The sequence below is a fragment of the Cuculus canorus genome, chromosome W (assembly GCF_017976375.1).
Source record: "Cuculus canorus isolate bCucCan1 chromosome W, bCucCan1.pri, whole genome shotgun sequence".
NCBI classification, from domain to species: Eukaryota; Metazoa; Chordata; class Aves; order Cuculiformes; family Cuculidae; genus Cuculus; species Cuculus canorus.
The window spans coordinates 16,362,608-16,382,560 of NC_071440.1; the positions used below are offsets into that span (position 1 = coordinate 16,362,608).

Below are 19,953 nucleotides of genomic sequence, written 5' to 3' on the forward strand. Positions count from 1 at the left end.
TGGAAAACATTATCCCTCGTTTTGGTATGATTCAGGTAATCGATTCAGATCAAGGATCGCATTTTACATCGAAGGTTCTCAAAGAGATCATAGCGGCCTTAGGTATAAAATGGGAATATCACACCCCATGGCACCCCCAAAGCTCTGTAGAGTCGAACGAATGAATCAAACATTGAAACATCAATTATCTAAGATAATGATAGAAACAAGAATGACATGGATAAAATGTCTTCCATTAGCCCTATTAAATGTTAGGACAATGCCACATTCAGAGAGTGGTTTAGCATCTTTTGAAATGTTATATGGGATGCCATATTCCCATGGTATGCCCATGATCACCCATGGGTAAATGATATGTCTATTCAGTCTTATATAATTACTTTGACTGGTCATCTACGGGAATTACGGAATAGAGGCCTATTAACACAAAATGTCCCTTTGGGATTTGCCATACACAAAATACAACCGGGGGATTATGTAATGATAAAAGTTTGGAAGGAAACCTCCCTCACTCCTCGATGGGAGGGACCATTCCTTGTGCTTTTAACTACAGATACTGCAGTACGGACTGCAGAGAAGGGTTGGACCCATATGTCACGAGTGAAGGGACCTATTCAACCGGACTTGGATGAAAGTGAATGGACAGTGGTCTCCCTGCCCGGAAACCTGAAACTCCGGATTCAACGCCGAACTGATGCAAGAGAAAGCCCAATCACAGGAACAGTGGTATCGCGGCCAAAAGATTAATTGTGGGAAACTAGAGCGTGTTTGTTATCTACTTACTTGCTTTCTATGTAATTATTGCAAGGAAAAGTGAGTCTGTCATTGTAGATGTGGTTATACTCCCTGTGGGGTATGTCTGGAAGTGCCAAAAATACTGAATAGAACCTCCGTATTACAGGACTTTTAGAAACTATAGAAATAGATTCCCGAGAGTGGTGGGAATTATTTTTAAATGGAGTCCAAGGAAAATTAAGAGCGCACCCTAATATAGTTGCCCTTGAGTGTAGAGAGCGAATTAAAGTCCCTTGTCCTGCACCAGCAGTAAAGAAAAGGAATTGGGATGCCTTTAACAAAAGACATGAGCTCCGGCAGTCCTCCCCTGGACTCCCTGAAGAATATCCCTGCTGCCAAGAAGATGACTCCCCTCGCTGCCGGAGGCAACCCGGTAGGCGTAGGAAGAGGCAGATGGGATACGAAAGTGGGAATGGATAATAATCATGCTAAATCTAATGACCGATGGGACTGCTGACTCATGCTCAAAGTGCTACCAAACTGTTAAATATGGACGCCAAATCATTCAAGCATTGGCAATTCATTCACACATTAATGCTGGTTGTTACGAGGAGAGACGACTAGAAAGTTGTTACATCCAAGGGCAAAAATATTGGGTAACCCTGCCCGAAAGGAGAAATATATATATGTTTTACCCAGGGAGGAATGTGGGGCTATACCGATGGAGGGGGAGTTCAGGACAGATATAAGGAAGAATTAGTTTGGAACGTTAGCCAGCATTTACAGAAATTGAATGATCGGGTACAGAAATCGAATGATCAGGTACAGAACTCGAATGATCGGGCAAAGGTCGGCCCCTCCCTTTATGAAAAATTAAAACCTAGACTTAGTGAGTGGGATCTCCCCACTCTGGGTAAAAACTTATATGTACACTTGATGCAGAGAATAGTTACGGAACTGAATGTATCGTCCTGTTGGATATGCGGAGGATCCCAAATGACAGAACAATGGCCTTGGAGAGGGGAAGGGATAGGCCCCCAACAACTTTTAATCTGGAATTATACCCATTCTTTGCAAACATCTAGACCTGAGGGATGGATATTAAGCCATGAAATAATAGGACAAGCCTGTATAACTCGAGAAGGATTAAATTTTACTCAATATGTAGGACATACTCCTTGTAAATTAACATTAATTACCAGTGCTACCCATAAGAGGTGGTGGCCGAGACCCCCCTCAGGATTCTGGTCCAGCAGCTGTAATGGGAATGAGACAATATGCTGGAAAAATATGACTGGGGCCAACCCATTTAAAGAGATTGAAGACCTTAAGAATTTCTGGGATAACCCGGAAAGAAACGATCAGAAATGGAAATCACCGGATGGGTTATTTTAGATTTGTGGGAAAAGAGCCTACAATGAATTACCTAATAGATGGAGAGGGACTTGTGCTATAGGAATAATACAACCTGCATTCTTTTTAATACCTAAGCAAAAAGAGAATATCTTAGGAAGACCATTATATGAAACTTTAGATAGAATTAAGCATGATATTAACATTGGAGGAGTGCAAACCTGGGGAGAAAATGAATGGCCTCCTGAGAATCATAAAATATTACAACCCGGCTACATGGGCTCAAGACGGAAGTTGGGGATATCGTACCCCAATTTATATGTTTAACCGCATAATAAGACTACAGGCAGTAGTGGAGTTAATTACTAATCAAACCGCTCAAGCATTAGAGCTGATAGCAAAACAATTATCACAAACTCGAGCAGGGGTATACCAAAATTGATTAGCCTTAGATTATTTGTTGGCTGAAGAGAGAGGAATTTGTGGGAAATTCAATAATTCCGAATGTTGTTTAGAAATTGATGATAATGGATGAGCTATTACAGAAATAGCTGAAGACATCAAAAGAATAGCTCATGTACCAGTGCAATAATGGGATCCAATTTTAAAAGATGATTGGTGGGATAAATTATTTGGAGGAACTTGGTGGAAAAGAGTGGGATTTGTAGTTTTATGCTCCATGGTTGGGTTATTTCTACCATGTATGATTCCATGTTTTATCAAGCTGATCCACTCTGTGATCCAAGGAATGCAGGTTTCTGCAATGCCCCTGGATCCAGAGAAGGCTGCTAGAGGAAAAACCCACTCCTTAATGATAATAAAAACCAAACGAAATTCTGAACTTTCAGCAGCAGCCAAAATAGTAAAACAATTTGAATCCAAGACACGAATTAATCATATTACCATTAAAAAAAGGGGGGGACTGTGAAGAATGTAGATGTAATTCATGTCAGAAAACACAATGTAATACCTGTTGGTGCACGACCTGCAAATTAGCATTACAGACGATAGGGAAAAAGGCCTGCTGGAATGATTCGGAGCCTGAGTAAGGACCCCCTAGGGAGGCATGGAACAATAGCAGGAGACTGCGGATGGATTAACTTGATAACGACCTGAAAGATACCTCGTGCAGGAAACCGAGTTCAAAGTACAGAAGTGAAGATAAGGAAAATGAAAAGGAGATCGCCACATGGACAATATCGACCTGCAAAATAGTATAAAAGGAACAGAGAACTCGGACTTAAGTGTGCGGTGACTATGATGTCATTGCCATCACAGAAACGTGGTGGGATGACTCACATAACTGAACTACAGCTATGTTGGGATATAAACTCTTCAGGCGGGACAGGAAGGGTAGGAAAGGAGGCGGGGTAGCCCTCTATGTTAAAGAGTGCTTTGATACTCTTGAACTGGATTACGGTGAGGATGGGATCGAGTGCCTATGGGTTAAAATCAGAGGAGCCCACAAGAAGGGGGACTTTGTGATAGGAGTCTGTTACAGACCACCCAGCCAAGAAGAAGCAGCTGATGAGCTCTTCTATAAACAGCTGGGGACAGTCTCTAAATCTCTGCCTCTTGTCCTTGTGGGTGACTTTAATTTTCTGGATGTCTGCTGGGAGTACAATACAGCAGAAAGGAAACAGTCTAGGAGGTTCCTGGAGTGCATGGAAGACAACTTCCTTGCACAACTGGTTAGCGAACCAACAAGGGAGGGTGCCTTCCTAGACCTGCTGTTTGTGAATAGAGAAGGTCTTGTTGGGGATTTGACGGTTGGAGGACGCCTGGGATTAAGCGATCATGAGATGATAGGGTTTTCAGTTCTAGGTGGGATTAAGAAGGGGGTTAGCAAAACAGTCACATTAAACTTCCAGAGGGCAGACTTTGGCCTGTTCAGAAGGTTGATTAGTAAAGTCCCGTGGGAAACAGTCCTTCAGGGCAAGGGAGCCCACGAGGATTGGGCGCTCTTGAAAAATGAAATCCTAGTAGCTCAAGAGCAGGCCATCCCTGTGTTCCGGAAAAGGAGCCGGTGGGGGGAAAAGCCAGCTTGGTGGAGCAGGGAGATCTCAAGATGCGTCAATAATAAGAAGAAGCTCTATGTGCTTTGGAGGAAAGGACAGGCATCTTGGGTGGACTACAGGGACGAAGTGAGATCGTGCAGGGAAAAAATCAGGAGGGCCAAGGCCCAACTAGAAATAAAACTCGCTAAGTCTGTGAAAGACAACAAAAAGTCTTTCTACAAGTACATTAACAGGAAAAGGAGGACGAGGGAGAATATCCAGTCTCTATTGGATGCAGAAGGAATAACAGTGACAGGGGATAAGGACAAGGCTGAGGTACTTAATGCCTTCTTCGCCTCAGTCTTTAATAGCAAAGAAAGTTGTTCCTTCTGTTTACAAATCCAAGAGTTAGAGGGGCAGATTGAGGCTCCCATGATCCAAGAGGAGGCGGTTAGAGACTTGCTTGCCCAGCTAGACGCCTACAAGTCTATGGGGCCGGATGGGATCCACCCAAGAGTATTGAAGGAGCTGGCGGATGTCCTTTCCAAACCCCTATCCATCATCTTCCAGAGGTCCTGGCTGACTGGGGAAGTTCCACTAGACTGGAGGCTGGCTGATGTTGTGCCCATATACAAGAAGGGTTGCAGAGAGGATCCGGGGAACTACAGGCCTGTCAGTCTCACCTCAGTGCCAGGGAAAGTCATGGAACAGGTAATCTTGAGTGCTATCATGAAGCACATGCAAGCGAACCGGGTGATCAGGCCCAGTCAACATGGGTTTACAAAAGGCAGATCTTGCCAAACTAACCTGATCACCTTCTATGACAAAATCACTCGACTACTGGATGGGGAAAGGCTGTGGATGTAGTCATCTTGGACTCCAGTAAAGCCTTTGACACAGTTTCTCACAGCATTCTGCTTCAGAAACTGTCAGCCTCTGGCCTGGACAGGCGCACACTCTCCTGGGTTGAAAACTGGTTGGATGGCTGGGCCCAGAGAGTGGTGGTCAATGGAGTTAACTCCAGCTGGAGGCCTGTTACAAGTGGGGTTCCTCAGGGCTCAGTACTGGGTCCAGCTCTGTTCAATGTCTTTATCAATGACCTGGATGAAGGCATTGAGTGAACCCTCAGCAAGTTTGCAGATGACACTAAGCTGGGTGGAAGCATGGATCTGCTGGAGGGTAGGGAGGCTCTGCAAAGGGATCTTAACAGGCTGGACTGCTGGGCCAAGACCAATGGGATGAGGTTTAACAAGGCCAAATGCCGGGTCCTGCACTTGGGGCACAACAACCCTATGCAGCGCTACAGACTGGGGGAAGAATGGCTGGAGAGCTGCACGGAAGGGAAGGACCTGGGGATGTTGGTTGACAGCCGACTGAACATGAGCCAGCAGTGTGCCCAGGTGGCCAGGTGGTTATTCTCCCTCTATACTCAGCACTGGTGAGACCGCACCTTGAATACTGTGTTCAGTTCTGGACCCCTCACCACAAGAAGGATGTGGAGCGTGTCCAGAGAAGAGCAACAAAGCTGGTGAGGGGGCTGGAGAACAAGTCTTATGAGGAGCGGCTGAGAGAGCTGGGGTTGTTTAGCCTGGAGAAGAGGAGGCTGAGGGGAGACCTTATTGCTCTCTACAACTACCTGAAAGGAGGTTGTGGAGAGGAGGGAGCTGGCCTCTTCTCCCAAGTGACAGGGGACAGGACAAGAGGGAATGGCCTCAAGCTCCGTCAGGGGAGGTTCAGGTTGGATATCAGAAAAAAATTCTTCACAGTAAGAGTCATTGGGTACTGGAACAGGCTGCCCAGGGAGGTGGTCGAGTCGCCTTCCCTGGAGGTGTTTAAGGAACGGGTGGATGAAGTGCTTAGGGACATGGTTTAGGGAGTGTTAGGAATGGTTGGACTCGATGATCCAATGGGTCCTTTCCAACCTTGTGATTCTGTGATTCTGTTGTTGGTGGAGCGGAGACTCCCCAGCGCTGTTTGCTTCTAATGCTTTCCCATATAAATATAATAAAGCAATCTTTTGCAGAAATTACGATTGATTATTTATAACAAGTCTAGCTCTTCCAAAGTTGCCTGGTTTAATTGTACTATTTTTGTGTTTGTCATCCTTGATGGTTACTTTAAACTATTGGATAAGTCTAATCGACCTTTATTTCACGTCAAGATTTCTAACTTCTCAAGTCAAAAGGAAGTAGAAAAGGAAAGTGTACATACTATCAACCTTTAATATTAAAATATTGCCACTTCCCATCACTGACAGACAAGTAGGATTCTGATATGAAAGGTTTTAGATTTTTTTTTTTTTGTGGGTTATTTTTTGTTTCATTGGTGTTTTTTAGGTTTTTTTCCCCCCCCAAATAGTAGTGAGAGGTAATTCCCAGATGTGAAGTCTAGCTGGCTTCTCTGGCATTAGAGATTGTGCTCCCTCCCTTCCTCCCCAAAAGCTCAGTTACCTTTAGCTGGTTTTAGACTTGAGTAGTTTTCCAGCTGTCCATTAATAACTTCTGGTATACATTCTCTTCTTGTAGTACCTTAAAACAGTTGTAAACATCTTCTGTGGTACTCTTTGTCAGGTATCCAGTGTTGTATTTTGTTGTGTGTTTGAACTTTTCTCCCTTGGGAAGAAGGATTATAATGCTGCTTGCCAAGCTTCTTTAGTACTGAAGTGTAATGCGATATTAAGCCATCTGAATATAGTTGAACAAATTTTTTGTTCCATTGCTTTCCTGTTGACAGTTACATGCAGTTCAACAACAATTTGATTATATTAAGTGACTTGTGCCTTGTTTCAGGAAAAACTCAACTGCAGATCCTGTTTTAATCAATTACCTTAAACACCATGGTTAAACCTCTTTTGTATCTATCTTTCTAGTACAGACCAGTATTCAGAGGTTCCAAGAGAAGTTTTTTATCTTTGCTTTAACACCTCAGCAGGTCAGAGAAATCTGTATTTCCAGGTAAGAAGTAAGAGTGTGGCATAATGTAGGTAGACTTTCGTAATTCCAGGAGTAACTGTGTGTGGTTCATTTTAAGCATCGCATAAGCTTGTAGATGCAGAGCGATAATCCTCACTGAAGTTATGCTGAATTTATCCATTTTGTTTTCTTCAGAAACTACTGTACACAGAATTTATGTGCAGTTTGAGTAAATTCTATGCCACCAAAGAGTTAACAATTACTCAGTTCCAAATAATTGTGACTAGAGCTTTGGTAAGCTTTTCTTCACTGCATGTTTCCTGGCTGCAGGAATGGAAAGCCGGTTTTATCTTTTGTCCCAGGGTTCATGTTGTTGCAAGACCTGTGGTGTAAGCCAAGAGAATTCATAGAATTTTTTTACCTCTCTGGCAATGTCATACTTTGTTGTTACTATAAACTCTTGACAGAGTATGATGATCCTCAAGTCCTGCTTAACTTGCAGTAGCTAAACAGAGATGTTGCTTGTAAGACTTGTTCATAGCTCAATAAAAGAAAAATAAAAGTAAGTTTAGTGATGTTGGGGCAGATGTGCCAGTGCTTTCTGCATATGACTGGAATAGGAGATCTGCTGTCTAAATGGGCGCTTCTCTTTTTCTTTCTCTTTGTCACAGGGACTTCTTGCCAGGGGGCAGGAGAGATTACACAGTCCAAGTTCAGCTAAGGTACCTTTTTCACAGTTTTCTCTTAAATTTCTAAATTGGCTAATGTAATTTCTAAATTGGCTAAGTCTGGATGTTTGTAGGGACATATAATTGTGGTAACACTTGTAAATTCTGCTTTCTCTTTTGGGGGATATAGGTTATGCCTAGCAGAGACAAGCTGCCCTCAAGAAGATAATTACCCTAATAGTTTGTGTATTAAAGTAAATGGGAAGCTATTTCCATTGCCGGTAAGCTTGTTTGTACATATTTGGCTTCTTTGTGTCTTATGCTGTGTGTGGGTTTTTTCTGTAATGTTAGCTTGCTAAAACAATCAAGATGTTTATTGTTATCACTAAATTTTCTCTAATTACTAATGTTAGGCGTATGGTTTGCACATTTGCTGTGTGAGATAGCCATTACTACTATTAATCATGTTACAGCCATTGCATGGATTAATTATGCAATAGCAAACCTCATCTGTTGCAGTTAACAAAACAAAATTTTTCAAAAACAAACTAGTGTCTACGTGAGGAATTCTCCTCATAGGTCTTCAGACTAAGTTTAACTTGATTGGTAGTAGCTCTTGCTGTTTGGGTTATCTGTATCTGTGATTGGCTTGAGTTCCTTCTTGTTACTAGGGAATGGTATCACCTTCTTGTGCACAAGTTTGTACACTGCTCTGCATCTGTCTTGTTAGAGTAGATATAATTGCGGGGATGAAGAACAGACATTTTAGGGTTCCTAGCATTAGCTGATGCCGAAACAGAACAGCGTTGGCAGTCATAGACTTTACTGGTGCCTGATGTTGCAAAAGTTAGTATGTAGGCAGGGTCACTTCAAGGCTTGAATACTTACAAAAAGGGAAAAGCATACACATAATTTTTGAAAAATCTCCAAAATGGATATCCGTATGATAGAATAAGGATAAACTCCTACTCAATCCATTCTGAAATAGTTCCATAAGCTACAGATAATGGAAAAAGTAGTAGTACAGAGGGTCTTTTGTGTAGTTGTTTTTTGTTTGTTTGTTGGGGGTTTTTTTAGCAGTGGTTTTGGAAAAAAAATGCTGTGTGAGGAGAGGTGTGAAACCTCCTTTTCAGAATGTTTGTCACCTTCTTGGTGTGTCAGATATGTCCTATACCCTCCCTCCTGCCATATGTGACCATGACTCCTGTTTTGCCTCTGCTCATCTTAAATGAGACTCCTTAGCTGCTTTTCTCCCTACTTTTTTAACCATTGCATCACTGTTTTTCTATCTGTCTTCAGTGTGTAAGAGGATTTCTTTCATACATTTTCTGGTCAGTATTTTCTGCAAATGCCAGATATGTTCTCTGTTATAAACTTGCAGGATTTTCTCCTTTCTTCTGAAGATTGTTTTTCTTAAGCAATTCACCAAAAAGAATTGAGTCTGACCTTATCCTCATCAATGTCTGCTGGTTCTCAGTCTTCCTAATACAGTTTATGCCCTGCTAAGTGATTTTATGGTGTCTATTTTGTGCTTAACATATGTCACAGTTGTAGCAAAAATTGTTTGTGATCTTGGATTCTTGCTTTGCTTTAGCTCTAAAACCTGTAAGTTTTTCCTGCACATCATAAGATGATTCTTTAAACTGTTCAGCAGAAACTTTAGGTGAGAAAGTGACTAAATTACTATCGTCTTTGCAACTTTTCCTCTCCTCCTTCAGTATGAGCTGAATGACTATAGTCTAAGTCTCCTGCAAACACTTTTTTCTTCTAGCTTGTGGATTTGAACACTATCTGCACCCCTCTGGTGGTTCCTTTCTGTTGCAGGAAGTGTAAGATAACTTCCTCAAAGACCACTGTTGTCCAACTCAGTAGTGTTGGTGTTAGGTAATTAATCAGTGATGCCTGTCTCTGTTGCCAACTTGTACAACTCTTAGGTGAGCCTTCTTTTGTCTTTCTCTGGTATAGAAATTCATGCCTCTGCAACTGTCTGTAAATATCTCCTTGGCTGCAGTCCTTACCAGAAACTTCAGAGAAATGCTGCTAGTGTGCCAGTACTGCTTCAGTCTGTGCCAACTCACATTAACACAATGTTTTCTTGCATTGCTACAACTATCTGTGTCCTCCTCTTATAGTGCTGGTTCTGACTTAAAAGGAGTAAATGTAGAGCATTGTGTCCTGGTGTCTTGGCAAGTAACAAGGATTTTATACATGATGCACTACAGCAGGTGCTTCTCCTGTTGACTTCTCTTGTAGCCAAGACAAAATGTGGAAGTCCAAAAAAGTAATTTGCTTTTCTTCCCAGGAGACCTCCATAGACCACTGCAGGTCTCTCTTTCAAAGGACAAAATCAAATATGTCAGGGCAGGCTGGAAATAACCACATAGAAGAACAATCATACTTTCTGTTGATAGATTTTTCTGGCTCGCAGATTCCATTTACTTTGACTAATATGCTGCTTGCAAGAAGCATGGAAGACTTAAAGACTCAATTAACTTTGGCACTTGTTAACCACTAGAATTGACAGTCTAACTAAATAGTGCTAGTCCAATGCTGGTTGTGATAGGGAAAGTGCTCTTTACTTAACTCCTGGGAGACTAGGAAGGAAAGATTTTAAAGTGTTCTAAGAGTACAAGATGTAATCTGATCTGAAGCAAGGCAGCTTCATTTTAGGTTTGAGACCGGCAGGATTATTGTGGCTGGTACAGTATGTGTGGAAATACTCCTAAATATTGTAGGGACATTGTGTTCATCCAAACAAGCTCATTGTGAAGTCACCATAGTAGAGAAAGGCCTACTAGAGCAAAAGAATTGGTATATATACTCTATAAATGGCTGCAGCTGTTATGTCTGATTTAAAGAAATGGCGAATCATTCATTCTTTTTAATGTGAAATTGTCAGCAGTCCCCATACATCTGCTGCCTTTGTATTCTGTGAAGCACACATGGTAAGGCTCCTGATAGCTATTGGGTCACTCATCTGGGGTAAAAATCATTGTGGAGAGAGTTCTTCAGCAACTGCTGTCTGCTGCTCTGGCCTAGCAGACCTGCCTGTAGGGTAGGAGCTCCGAGTCCCTATTCTGTCAATGCAAGCAAGAGTCTTGTCTGAAATTAATAAAGGGCAGTGGTGAGGCACAGCCAGGGCTTAGTTGTCTGGTGAAACATATGGACTAGTGATAGAGCTGCTTTGGAAACCTAGGAAATGATGTAACAACTGTCAAGTCCTCCCTGGATTAAAGGCAGTGATTATCCTGAAGTATACTCAGCTGGTGAGTGGAAGAGGCTGTTTATTTTTTTTTACTATTATTTTCAGGCTTAGCATCTTTCAAAGTAACTAACTTTTTCCAAGCACTAGGCTGTGAATGTGTGCGCTTCTCTGAGTAAAACAACACGTGTCTGGCTTTTCAGCATATCCTTTCTGGGAGAGTTTCTTGTATAGAACAACATTGTCTTGAACTAAATGAAATCTGGCAGTCAGTTCTGTGCAAGACATAGGGCTGCAATCTTTTATTGAGTTTTCAAGATGAGTGAACTGCAGGCTGTCTGTGCAAGCTCAAAACAGAGATTCTCAGAGTTCCTGTTACAGACTGGCTTGCTTTCATAGTGACAGATACAGGGTGAGATGAATAAGCTGCAGTTAGGTCACGTGCTCCTTCACATAGCACAAGTACGTTCTGCTTACAATACGCTGGAGAGTATGCACTTGCCTAGAAGTGAAAGGGAACTGGATGACTCCTGATTAAATTTGCAAACATATAGGAAATAAAACTACAGAGAAAAGCTGTCCAGGTTATGAAATGCTTCATCAAAGCTGAGAAAACAATATCTAGTTTATTTTTTTTCTGCAGACAGCAGCAAAACCTTTTAGCTCTTAAATACAGCTGGTATTCCATGTACAGCCCTTCAGGGGCCTTGGCAGAGTACAGATGACAACCTGCTACTAATGGGACTAGATGTAGTTGATGCAAGGCAAAGCAGACACCAAGGAGATGTGGAGCTTTTGGAACAGTCTTGTTTCTTAAATAAAAAAAAAGACAATGAAGTGTTTTCTGGGTGCAAAACACTGAATTAACTTCATGACTTGCTGTGTTTGTTACTAAGGCTGTGTCTTTGTGATGTTCCACTCTCTTTCAGTGGGGTAGGGGGGAAAAAAAGGACAGAAAACCCATTACCTTTTACTCTTCCAGTGAACTTCCCTGGACCAAAACTGCACTTTCTTACACTTTTTCAATGCTTCTGTAAAACCACTTAAAAAAAAACAAAACAAAAAAATGCTTTAAAATTGTGTTTGACTTATGTTATTAGACTGTCAAAGACTGATATTTTTCAGACTAATTGTTGAATTTGTTCTCCAGCCAAGAACCTCTAGGTTTACCTGCTTCCCATAGATCTGTTTAACAAGTCTGTTTCGGCAGGTTTCAAAGTACAGTGGGGAGACTTGGTAATGCTTTCCTTGCCCTTTCTTCCCATAGGGATATGCTCCACCGCCAAAAAATGGACTTGAACAGAAGCGACATGGACGCCCCTTGAATATAACATCTCTAGTTAGGTTGTCGTCAGCAGTGCCAAACCAGATTTCCATTTCCTGGGCTTCTGAAATTGGAAAGGTAACCTATATGTTCTGTAGGATGTAGAAAGTTGTCTGAACCTCATCTAGCATTCCTTCTCCCCTACTGCCTAATGTTGCTGGCAAGGTGTATGCCAGTAAGCGTATAGTATTAGGTGGCTGAACTTCTTATCAGTGCCAGGAAACAAAGTTTGCTCTAGAAATATGATAGTTTACAGTAACTTATACTGGATTTGCATACAGGTGGCAGAGACTTCTTTATAGAATTCACATTAGAAAGCCTGCAATTAGGGGTTGCCTGAAATACATGTCAAAAATAACAAGTCTTTTTGTGGTGTAAATAGTACAAAACAGTTAAGATGGGACAAAATAACAATAGGAAACCTACTTTCTTCCTTGCAGCCTGATGGTGTGAAAAATGAACTTATGTAGCCATATATTCTAAGGCATATTTCTCAGTATCTGTTGTGACTGTCCATTGGAGAAGGATTTTTAAACTGACCAGATGTACCAAGGCTATGGGGGTGGAGAAATGCATTTGCTTCTGAGTTTTTTTGTATTTTCTAACCAAGTAATGCTAAGTCATTTTACAAAAGCAATTTTTATTTCATAGGAAGAACTGGTTAATGGATATTTCTATCTTTATTCTTTTGAGATTTCTCTTTTACATGAAAATGGCCTCTCTGAGGTGATTTAAAACTGCATTTGTAAATAAACCAAAACGGATGGAATTTTCAGCTTGGAAAGCTCTTAGATGACAGGTTGCTAGGAAGGGTTTACTGATGAGGTGTCAGGCTGCTGGTATCAGCTGTTTCTGGGTTTGATGGATCTTAACCATGCTTGGCCGGACCATACTTCTGTGGTGTTTGTTTGTAATATAGGATATCTGAACAGTGTGGGGTTTTTCTTACAAATGAAGAGTATTCCTGGAAGCTTGGGTGGCTTGAGGGAGAACTGAGTTAAAAGGGAGAGTGTGAGGAATTTCTGAATTCTTGCTAGGTTTAAATAGTTGTTGGTAAGTAAGTCAAGAATTACTTATTCCTCTAGCTGTGTAAATCCTTCTGGATTCAGTTATCAAAGTAGCTTACCTCTTGCTTTTTTTTCAAAGCCAGAGACACGTTTCAAAGTTAGATTCCAGTATAAACTTTTATACACTAAAATTTTTAAAAGAAATTGGAGAGAAAGCTAATGCTCAGAAAATAAATGAAAGGCAGTGCTGATAGCAAAGCTTTTTCTAAAATGGGGGTGGGGAAGATCCAAGCTGTCACTTCCCAGTCATGAAGCACAACAACCTTGAAATGACTGCAGAGTTGTGTGTAGTCTTGGCCTCTCCTGCTGATCCCTGCCAAAGAAGCTGATCCCTGCCAAGGAAGCAGATGAACAGGAGTTTGTCCCAGCATTCCCCCTTGGCCTGAGAGGTAAAGTGAGTTCTTTGGTTTAAATAAGTATCAAGTCGCACAGCAAGCTGTCGCTATTCATCCTCTAAATGAGACCCCTGGGGACAGTGTGGAGTGTCAGTGGGCTCACGTAGGAAGGGCTTATTGACATGTACTTGACTGATAGCGGGGGGGCTTCTGAGCAAAGGAGGCACTAAATTCCATAGAGTTGGTCAGGCAAGCCTATAGAACTCATTCTGTAGGCAATATAACTGTGCAACGTATGGCCACTCTTCAAGGAAAAAAAAAAAAAAACCACAACATTTCTTAGTGTTTTCCCATGCATTTAGAGAACTTTATCTGTTAATCTAGGTAAGACCAGGGAAGTAGGTGTTCTTGTTTAAAATTCTTTTGTAGTACCCAGACAGTGTAGGAGCCATAAGAAGGTGGCTGTCAGGGAGCGGAAATAAGGTCACAGGTTGTGTTTGGTATACAGATGAAACTATTATTATTTTGCAGCTGGGGAACTTGGAGAATTTTTTCTTCATTAGTGACCTTGAAGAAAGGGAACACTGAACAAAAGCTGGCACGTGGTGTGAAGTAGGGAATAGTAGTAAATGCTAAGGAACATGGTCAGCCTCAGAGGAGTGGATATGGTGTAAAGGGGCTTGGTGTAAAAGTGCAGAGCAAGCTAAAGAGAAGGTACAAGGAAATTGGTGCAGTTGTGTGCTGTTTGAAGGTGATGATTTTTGCACCTGAAAGAGCTTTCATCTTTTCTTTCATCACATGATTGTCTTTGAGCTCCCCGCTAACAGATTGACAATGAAAAAAGGGAAGGATTTAGGAGACAGATGTGAGAAGTTCTTAAGACTGCATGTATGAGAAGGTGTGTCACCAGTCTAAGTCATCTTTCAAAGAAAAGAGCCCAGATTCTCTTGATTGTGGAGTTGTTAGTCTTCGTTAAGTCACAACTGGAGTAAGACAACTGGATTTGACTGCTCTGGCAGAGTATTGGACTCTTTCACAGTAACAAAGCCATCTGTCAGTGCTTTCCATGACTTTTAAGCAAAAAATCAGCATTTTTTTGTTTTTACTGTATGCTAAAACTAAACTGTTGTCAATACTAATCTGTTGTCATAGTGGAAGTACAGTATGAAATCAATATTTCATCTTTAATCGCTCTTTTTGTAGAATTACTCCATGTCTGTGTATCTCGTTCGTCAGCTCACTTCAGCTATGCTTTTGCAGAGGTTAAAAATGAAAGGTATTAGAAACCCCGATCATTCCAGAGCACTAAGTAAGTCAAATTAATTTGTCTTTCCATACTTTTTGAGGGTGGTTGGTGGCTCTTTAAAACTAGAACTGGTAATACTTAGGGGATTTGCAGCATTTTGAAAAGAAAGTCCATGCCTAGAGTATCAAAGGTTCCCTTTGCTGTTGCTGAGGCATCACACACTTATTTCAGTGAGGGTCCTTGAGCTGGTAGGTAGCACACCTAGAGATCCCATCTGGAATGTTCTCATGGGAATGCCATGAGCACCACTTACTGTGGTGCGCTGTGAGGTGCAGGTAGATGTCCTAAATTGCACGTGATGCAGATTGTCTTTGTACCTTACTCACTGATAATTATTTTATTTATCTCTTCACGTGCTGGGTTTATTTATCTCTTCACATGCTGGGTTGAGTTTGCTCTACTAACAATTATGGCTGTTGGTGTATCTGCTGCACTTCAAATGACCTTGTGAAGCACAGTGTTCACCATTTGCTTATAAATAGTGAAACTATTGTTGTTTCATATTGCTGTGAGCTAATTTCCTAGATTCCTTAATTTTTTGGATAGCTGGAAACAAAGTACATATACTGGCAAATCAAGATTAGCATTTTAAATAATGTTGCCTGTGTATTACTACTTAATTTATTTTAATAGTTAAAGAAAAACTAACTGCAGATCCTGATAGTGAGATTGCCACAACCAGCCTGCGGGTCTCTCTGATGTGTCCTGTAAGTACAGCTGGAAATTACTACATACAGATTTGTATTTGCATCTGTAGTGCAGAGTTGGGCTGCTTTTGAAAGTCCCCGCTTCAGGACCTTAACTGGCTTTTGGTTTATACTGATTCATTAATATAAAAGAAGGGGGAGAAGGGTGCATCTACAAGCACCTGATTATAGCAGCATTTAACCAACTATGATTTAGAACTGTGAATGCCTCAGTTGCAACTTGTTTCTGACTATATTACTACTTGTGTGTATAGTGAGGCCTTTAGAAGAAGTAATCACATCTATTGAGGCATTGAGACTAATTGGGCAGGGTAACAGTAATTAAAGGACACAATAAATAAAGCTTCAATACCTCCAAGATAAGGAGGAGCTCAGCTTATACTGCCAGCTGCTATAACAACCAAAAAAATTGATCGCCGTGTAACAAGGTAATGCTGCCTTGGAGTTTCTCTTCCTGGGTAGAAACTGGCCTTTGTTAGTGACTGGTCTGTTAAGTCAAATGTCAAAATGGATATTATGCCGTTCTGAATCTAATGTAACTGGAGCTCACAAACCCTTGAAATATTTGGCTAAAAGAAAATAAAGCGGCTGCTTCAGTAGGTCTTTTAATAAAAGTAAAATCCTAGGAACACTGATGTTTCTATTTTTGACTCAGTGGCTTTAAGATGGCTTTATTGGTTTTTTTTAGTACATTGTATGTGCTTTGATTGGGTGGATTTGCCTGCAGTGACCTTAGTTAGTACTGGGCACCTCTGTAGTGAGAAGAGACAGCTATTTCATCAACTGCCTGTGATTTCAGTGTTAGCCATCCAGGTCTGTCTTCTATTCTTACACTCTTTAAATCCATCTCCTGCAGCTGGGAAAAATGAGACTGACAATCCCATGCCGGGCTGTTACTTGCACACATCTGCAGTGTTTTGATGCTGCTCTTTATCTTCAAATGAATGAAAAGAAGCCTACTTGGATCTGCCCTGTCTGTGACAAAAAGGCAGCTTATGAGAGCCTAATATTAGATGGGTAAGAGACTATTTGTTGATTACACAATTACTTAAAATTTTTCATGATGTACTTGATAGCTGCTTTTGTGACTTTAGGTTTAGCCACTTCATGCTATTTTCTTTGTCAAAATACTTTAGACTGGGAGGAACCATTAGACTCTGTTAGTTTCTATTCTCATGTAACAAACTTTTATCTCCTAACTGTATCATCAAACTCTTGAGCCTCAGTATATTTTCTTTGGAGAAATCCAAATGTGACATCTAAGGATAGGTCTCCCTTTTATATGACCCTATCTCTGAAACTATTAACTTTAAAATTTAGCTTTAACTCATAAACAAGCATCAAACTTGATTGAGAGGATGATGATTTCTGCTTCTGTATGGAAATTATGAATTGCAGTAATGTTGGAGTGGAACACGGGTAGGTTGGGATACTCTTAGGTTTTGATGTCTGCGAAGGCTATACTTACAGACTTTCAGGTAAGATGGACTAGGGAGAAGAGAGTGGATCAAAGGTGATCATCATTAGCTTTTCAGCTGTCTCCTTTTAATTTAGAATAAAAAAATTCGCTTTGAATCAAAATTGAAACCATTGAACTTTTATTTTTCAGGCTTTTTATGGAAATCCTTAATGAATGTTCAGATGTGGATGAGATCAAATTCCAAGAAGATGGCTCTTGGTGCCCCATGAGGCCTAAGAAAGAAGCTGTGAAAGTCTCAAGTCCACAGTGCACCAAAATAGAAAGTATGTACATCTGGGTACTGGTTGCAAACCAACAATCTCTGAGATTTAGTTATAGCTGGGATAATGTGTATGGATGTTGATGTTTGTTTTGGGGGTGGTGGTGTTAATACTTCTCAACTTATTTTCATTTAAACTTGTTTTTTTTAAAAGGGATTGTATCTCTAAAAGTGTACATTTGTGGGGTTTGCCTTTGCTCTTTATAGTAGTAGTTAAGAAAATGAAAGGTTGATCTTGTTTTAGGTCCTTAAACTGATAAGTGAAGGTTAAAGCTTGTGTATCAACATGATAAAGAATACTAATAAAACAGTTCCTGAGCTGTAACATTCTCTGTAGTGGCTAGGAAGATGAGTTAAAACAGTATTTGAGATACTGGTTCCATTGCAAATAGAAACTGCAGATGTCAACAGCCTTTAAAAAACATTATTTTCTTGTTTAGGTTCCAGTGTTGTTAGCAAACCTTGTTCTGTGATGGTGGCCAATGAGGTAAACAAGAAGAAAGTTGACGTTATTGACTTGACAATAGAAAGCTCTTTTGATGAAGAGGAAGATCCTCCTGCCAAAAGGAAGTGTATATTTATGTCTGAAACACAAGGAAGCCCAACCAAAGGGTCTGTCAGTTTTGAAGTTAGCTATTATTCTGTAATGTCTGATGTGTAGATAAATGGATTTGTAATCTCTCTTCAGGATCCAGCTCCACACTTGAAGAGGAGAATTTCTATGCCTCTTTGCAGAAGGTTGTATTGATACAGTACCTTTGTACAGGCAAAACACTTAGTTTTACATCTCACAAAAGACTTGCACCAATTATTGCTATGTTTGCAGGGATATTTCCTCATAGAAAGGGAAGCTGATTAAGCTAATGGACAGGATTCTCCTGAGAAAGCAGATTATGACAAGTGGAAGAGCTTTATGCACCCTTGCTAAGTTAGTGTCATCTTAAAGGCTTTTCTCTTGTTGTCTTGTTATACCCTTTATCTAATCATAGAATCACTAGGTTGGAAAAGACCTTTGAGACCATCAAATCCAACCATACCTGTCAACTACTAAATCATATCCCTAAGCAAATTAGCATATCCCTAATCTGCTCTGGTGCCGAGGAAATGAGGCTGCGTTGTGTGTTTTATTCATCCTTTCAGTTTTGGAAGGGAGGTGCTTTGCTGTTTTGAATTGAGACAAGCTTTTCCTTCATCTCTTTGTTAAACTCTGGAGTGTCTTGGACACTGCTGTTGGCCATGGTTATCAGTCAGTCCTGCACTTTGGTTAGCACAACTAACGGCTTCCCAAGTCCTCTGTCAACTGTCCCATCTTTGTCGTCATTTCTGACTTCAGTATCAGGCTTAACCAGCTTCTTTACTGTTGTGCTTTTTCCTCTCTGTCTCAATTTGTGCAACTCGACTGCAGTTACTTTTCATGGTTTTCATAAAGTTCTTGCTATTGGTCTGTAGGGTGCAAGAGACCTGCAGGGAGAGAGGGGCACTGGTTAGGCTTACCAGCAGTTACTGCTCCAGAAGACATTTCCAAGCATCAGCTTTTAGTAATGGCTTATTGGCTAGTCCTGCTGCATGCATGAGGTGTGTGTCTGTGTCTGAGTAGTGTCTTATGTCTTGTACTAAAATAATAGTAACAAAACCAAACCCCTTCTGTTTTGCCAGCTCTTGAAGTAATGAACGGGTGTACTGTGTCTCCAGTCCACAGGAATGTGTGGTCTTTGAGCAAATAGTTGGTTGTCTCAACAACTTTCATCAGTGATAGTGAAACGTTCTTGCTTGTTGTGAGGATTGTGGAGGAGTCCTGCAAGAGACTATTTCTTCTTTCTATAAGAAAAAACAGCTACAAATGCATCTCTTCATGAAGTTTCAGAAACCACAGAGACTTCCGTGCTCCTATGTTTGTCTGAGATGGCTACCTGGAACCATAATTGTAGAAGAACTGAGTTTTCCTGTGTGTCTGTGACCAATGCATTTTCCTTGTTATTTGGATATGGAAATGTTATGATTTCATTCTTCAAATCCAAGTCAAAGCCAGGCTTCTGGGGAATAGCTTATCTTCTGTAAACAGTGTTGCCTGAGTGGCAGATCTGGCAAAACTGGGGTGTCTTACTACAGGCAAAAGCAACATAAGATGAAGTATAAGTGGTGCTTGAGAAGGGGGGGGTCTGAAATCCAGGCTTCTGAAATCAGAAATAGCATAAATGCATCAATGCAGCAGTCTGTGGATGAAGATATGAGTGGGTAACACTCAAGGCTTGTGGGCTGGAAGGAGGAAATCAGAGCAGCTGCTGGACTCTTGGTGTTTACTCCTGCCTTGGAGGTGGAATGAAAGATTTTATGCATGTGACTGGTGCCTGAATGCCTGTGGTGTTGCCTTTTAACAGTGCTGCAAAGTAACTGGGCAAAAGGTGAAACTTCCATGGAACACCTTAAGGGAAATAAGGGGTGTTCCATTAAGAAGGTGACACAACCAACAGCCCAGCTGAAGTACCTTTACACAAACGCACACAGCTTGGGCAACGAACAGGAGGAGCTGGAAGCTTATCGTACTACTAGAATGTTATGATCAGGTTGCCATCACTGAAACCCAGTGGGACAATTCCTATGACTGGAG

General features: G+C 41.1%; 1 protein-coding gene across 2 annotated transcripts in view; it reads left to right on the top strand.

The window, feature by feature from the left end:
• Positions 1–19,953, top strand: part of LOC128850256 (E3 SUMO-protein ligase PIAS2) — a 40,798-nt gene that overhangs the window by 14,013 nt on the left and 6,832 nt on the right. For both annotated transcript variants that reach the window (XM_054053258.1, XM_054053259.1), the window contains exons 2-10: positions 6,955–7,039; positions 7,669–7,719; positions 7,856–7,946; positions 12,135–12,269; positions 14,797–14,902; positions 15,533–15,606; positions 16,463–16,623; positions 17,216–17,349; positions 17,786–17,957. In XM_054053258.1, coding sequence (XP_053909233.1) covers positions 6,955–7,039; positions 7,669–7,719; positions 7,856–7,946; positions 12,135–12,269; positions 14,797–14,902; positions 15,533–15,606; positions 16,463–16,623; positions 17,216–17,349; positions 17,786–17,957 — 1,009 coding nt within the window. The remainder of the gene's footprint in view (positions 1–6,954; positions 7,040–7,668; positions 7,720–7,855; positions 7,947–12,134; positions 12,270–14,796; positions 14,903–15,532; positions 15,607–16,462; positions 16,624–17,215; positions 17,350–17,785; positions 17,958–19,953) is intronic.